Genomic DNA, 4,620 nt, shown 5'->3' on the forward strand with positions numbered 1-4,620 from the left:
TGCGCATCCACGATCCCGCCTCGCGAGATTTGAACCCAGAGCACATAACTGATAGACCACTGAGTTTAACCAGATCTGTTGGGAGATATCAACTCACGGAAGACATTGGTGAATGGTTGCTCATTTTCGTGGATTGGTTGAAGTTAGACATTAACACCGTTGGATGCCGGCTAATTGGTCTATCCGTTAAGGGCTCTGGTTCGAGACTGGTAGGTTCTGGGTTCGAATCTCGCGAGGCGGGATCGTGGATGCGCACTGCTGAGGAGTCCCATAATAGGACGAAACGGCCGTCAAGTGCTTCCAGGTTTTCCATGGTGGTCTAGCTTCAATCGACTCATGATTTCAACTACATAAAATGATTTGTAAATAAAAAGTTAATTTATAAACAATATTGGATTTTCAGTTTATGTAAGCAATAGATAGTTGAAAGTGGAACATAGTCATAATGTTTGTTTTTTTATTATTAAAATCATTTCATATGAATAATCAAATAATAATGACGAAATTTATTACATTTTTAAAAAACTATTTCATATGCCCCATATTAATACGCTCATACTTTATTTACTAAATAGAATTAGAACAGTACATCCATGGGTCATACAACGATATTAATAATAATAGTAATAATAATAAAAGTTTATTCGAATATTTATACACTTATTTTGATTTCTGTAAGGATGGCCCGCTGGTAAACTCTAGTAAGCCTCAAGAAGCCCAGAAAGAGCCGAAGACATTCTATCCAATCACTGATAGGGGAATATCCTAGAATGTCGACGTGTAGCTTAATCATTGGATGGATACGAATGACCCCTTATGTGTCTATTGGTTGTCCGAAATGATGATTTACTTTCAACCAAAAAACTATAAATACATGAGATTTCTCTACTATATTTTGACATTATTTTGGGGAATAAAATTCCTAGTTACTAGTCTTCTGTCTTCTCTCTTGCGACGTTGCGGGTTCGGTCGTTCAAGTAATCTAGTAGTACGCGGCATAGCAAGAATCAAAGCTCTAGATATAACAATTTCCTATCAGGACTCATGTATATTTACTACTTGTTCTTTTGTTTGTACGTAACGAATGCAGTAAATGTTTCATTATAGAAATAACGGAATGAACGAATTATTAACAGACAATGTGACAGTATAAATGAAGATAAAATTAACAATGATCTATTGTGATTAAGATAGAGAATCATTCTAATCATTGTGAACAAGAACAATGAAAGTTATAATATAACATAACATTTAACTTATACATCAGGTATCAAAGTATAAGCCACACTCTAAGTGTGAGTACTGATGAAACTACTCTGTTGTTCAAACTGAAGTAGATAAAGCTAAGTTTGAACTGTAAACTGACTGGATGAAAGTTGAACACCTTAACTATTAAGCTTTATGTATTTACCTTTCTAAAGTTTGTTGATAATTTATCCATTCTGTCATTTTCATAACAAGATACATACATTACTAGTCATATACAAATAAACACATAGATACAAAATATAGGTATATAATGATACTTTCTAAATCTTGAGCAAGAAAGGGTAACTAAACATATGAGAAGTTTAAATATATCAAATCGACAGTCATTAATGTCATTATATGGTTACGTAAGAAAGTGAAATTATTTCTATGTGTTTCTGAATTCGACAAACATATTAATTTGATGAAACTTAATAGAAATATAAGTCATCTTAAACAATCTCATATGAATAAAAGGAAGATCTTTAGAAAACAATGAATAGACGAATAATTATATGAATAATAGGATACATTGAATCTAGTTCATAAATATTCAATTAAAAATAAGGACTCATAGAATTAATATCTAAACTAAAATCAATAACAGGAAATTAAAATAGGCATCGAAAAAGAAATCTATGACTTTATAATGAATTAAAGAGTAGACTATGAATCATATATACTTTGATCATTTATTTCTATTATAATATAGGTCATACTTCTAAAAATAACAGTTCTTAATATCGACTTAATATATATAATAATTATTCTTAGAGGGCCAATCACGGAGCTTTTGACCTAAAGATCTGATCCATAAGGCAGTGGAGCATCGTGAGGAGATGCAGTCACATGGTAGCCGGTGACCAACGATTGATTCATACGCCATTTGTTCCTCCAGGATACTGGAACCCATGTACACCATGGGTTTGGAATCACGGTTTTCCAACTCCCCTAGGTGGATCCTCCATATCCATCAACTCGGTTAAAGCGCCGGACATTCGCTTTTTGTTCTCTCAATTTCGTAAACAACACCCTCGCCACGAGAAAGCAGTGAGTAGGACTTCCCTGGTAGAGGCTATATACGTGTGGCCATGTGAGAGCATTTCGAGAGGGAGAGCGGACTCTTCCCACTCTCGGCCATATCAGGGTATTTTGGGGCAAAACAAATAAACAAAAAATTACTAATTAAAATAATAAAAAGAAATAATTTACTTGAACTTGTTTATTGATAGTTAATGCAGTGCCTAATGCTCCACCAGTAGCCAAAACATATGATATACCAAGACGTCTGTTGGAATAGGAAAAAAGTGGACAACTTGAAGGATATATATATAGGTTGTTTTAGAGTGAATACTTTCATTAAGATGAGTTAATTAAAATAAGTAATCTATTGGCTACCAAGATTACGAAATGTTGGAGATTTCTTATAAAAGGAAGATGATTTTGGTCGACCTGAGTTTTTTAAGCTTGATGACTTCTTACTTGTGATATTGGTTGTCTCTCTTATTTTCTGTTTAATTCCTCGAAGGAAGTTGTTATAATCGACAAATGTTCCAAAGTAAACATTCTAATAATAAGTGTGGTAAGTTGAAAATAAAATAAATCACAGTGTTGTACAAAAGTGATTCAGAATCACGAAACCATTGAATATATCATAAGTTAGTCCAGCGAAACACGGGCATAAGATGCCATTGTAAACAATGGAGGAAAGGCTTATTGTTGTATCCGAAGAAGACTAAAACTAAATCAATGGTGACTTCCAAGAATAGTTTGTAGACTATTATTATATATATTCATATCGTATAACTAACAAGTAACTAAATATATATATATATATATATATATATATACTACTCCCAATCTATTAGTTACAGTCTTCCAAACTCACAGCCAATTTTGGCTTGTTCTTTTCTAATTGCTATTTTTCATCTTATGGTGTGATACAGTCTGGTCTGGTTGTATATAAACTGCGTATCTGAAATATATTACTTATACAGTGAAGGAGGATGTCGTGTTCTGAACCCAATGGGCAGGGCTAGACGAGAAGCTACTATATCGAGGGCCAGTAAGGACTCAGATTTGACTCAAGACTGCTATTGTTGGTTGACATACCATTGGTTTATCACAGGAAAAAGGTCATATAAGTCGATAATCTGATTGGTGATTTTGTTACGTGATAATTGGCAGGGTCATAAATCATAACATTTACAATCAATTCAACCAACCTCTAACTACCTTTTTACTTCACACTATATTTCAACCTGAATAAAATAATCAGCCTAGCCATTCAAGGTTGAATAAAAAGGCAATGGAGAACAGTGTGCATTGTTCATTAACACATCTACACATAACTAACATTGTGCTAGTTAAAATATGTTGTTTTTTCTTTCTGTTTGATCTCAAATAATGTCAATCATAAATCAGCTAGGTCTCTATTTTGATCATGTTGTCGATTATTGAAATACTGTACATCAAAGGTAAGTGACTGAAAGTAGTAGGCAGGAAACTTTGACGGACCTAGGTATGATAGTAGTTTAGATCAATGACATAAGTTTAACAAGGCAATTAACATAAAAATCATAGTTCAACTCTAATTATTGAATAAAAACAAAAAAGTAGACGATAGAGTTAACAACTACTTCTAATTACCTATACATCGCGACATAGTGCATATGGTATCCATTTACTCAAACTAGTAATTACATCATAACTTGATCAATAAAATTGGATAAGTACAGAAAGACTAAGTAAATATGACACTGGTTACTACTCAGTGATCCATTAATTGTAAATTAAGGATTCAATCACTAGGCTAATTATCACTATATATGTAATAAAGTCACTATTTAAGTTTACACTATATTCAAGTTTACAAACCAGACATGATCAAACTTTCGATATTTACTAGCAATGGGAATATCAAACTAAGAAAATTTGTTTACCAGGTCAATTGTATTGTATAATACTAAACACTAAAGCTCATCAACATTTTATTAGTATTATTAATAGGAACCAATCTATCTATGCATATACCTTTCATGTTGAAAAATAATGAAAGTTGTATTGTTTGACCTGGTAGTGTAAGTTTTTTTTAAAACAATTTTATTTACAATTGATATGTAGTTGACAAAGTTGTTGATTAAAATCAGAAGGGGATTTGTGGAGATTTCAGTATTTTTCAAAGTTGAAATCATGATTCAATTGAGGCTAGACCACCATCGAAAACCTGGAAGCACTGGACGGCCGTTTCGTCCTATTATGGGACTCCTCAGCAGTGCGCACCCACGATCCCGCACTCGCGAGATTCGAACACAGGACCTACCAGTCTCGAACCAGAGCCATTAACCAGTGGAGTTCAACCACGTCTGTTGT

The 4,620-nt window shown here is 33.3% G+C and overlaps 1 protein-coding gene across 1 annotated transcript in view; it reads right to left on the reverse strand.

Annotated features, from left to right (window-relative positions):
- Positions 1 to 4,620, reverse strand: part of Smp_136960 (putative sideroflexin 1,2,3) — a gene marked incomplete at both ends in the record, with an annotated part of 82,495 nt that overhangs the window by 69,384 nt on the left and 8,491 nt on the right. Inside the window, one exon of the mRNA XM_018797329.1 lies at positions 2,461 to 2,536. Within this exon, the coding sequence (XP_018652382.1) occupies positions 2,461 to 2,536 (76 nt within the window). The remainder of the gene's footprint in view (positions 1 to 2,460; positions 2,537 to 4,620) is intronic.

The sequence above is a fragment of the Schistosoma mansoni genome, chromosome 4 (assembly GCF_000237925.1).
Source record: "Schistosoma mansoni strain Puerto Rico chromosome 4, complete genome".
NCBI lineage: Eukaryota > Metazoa > Platyhelminthes > Trematoda > Strigeidida > Schistosomatidae > Schistosoma > Schistosoma mansoni.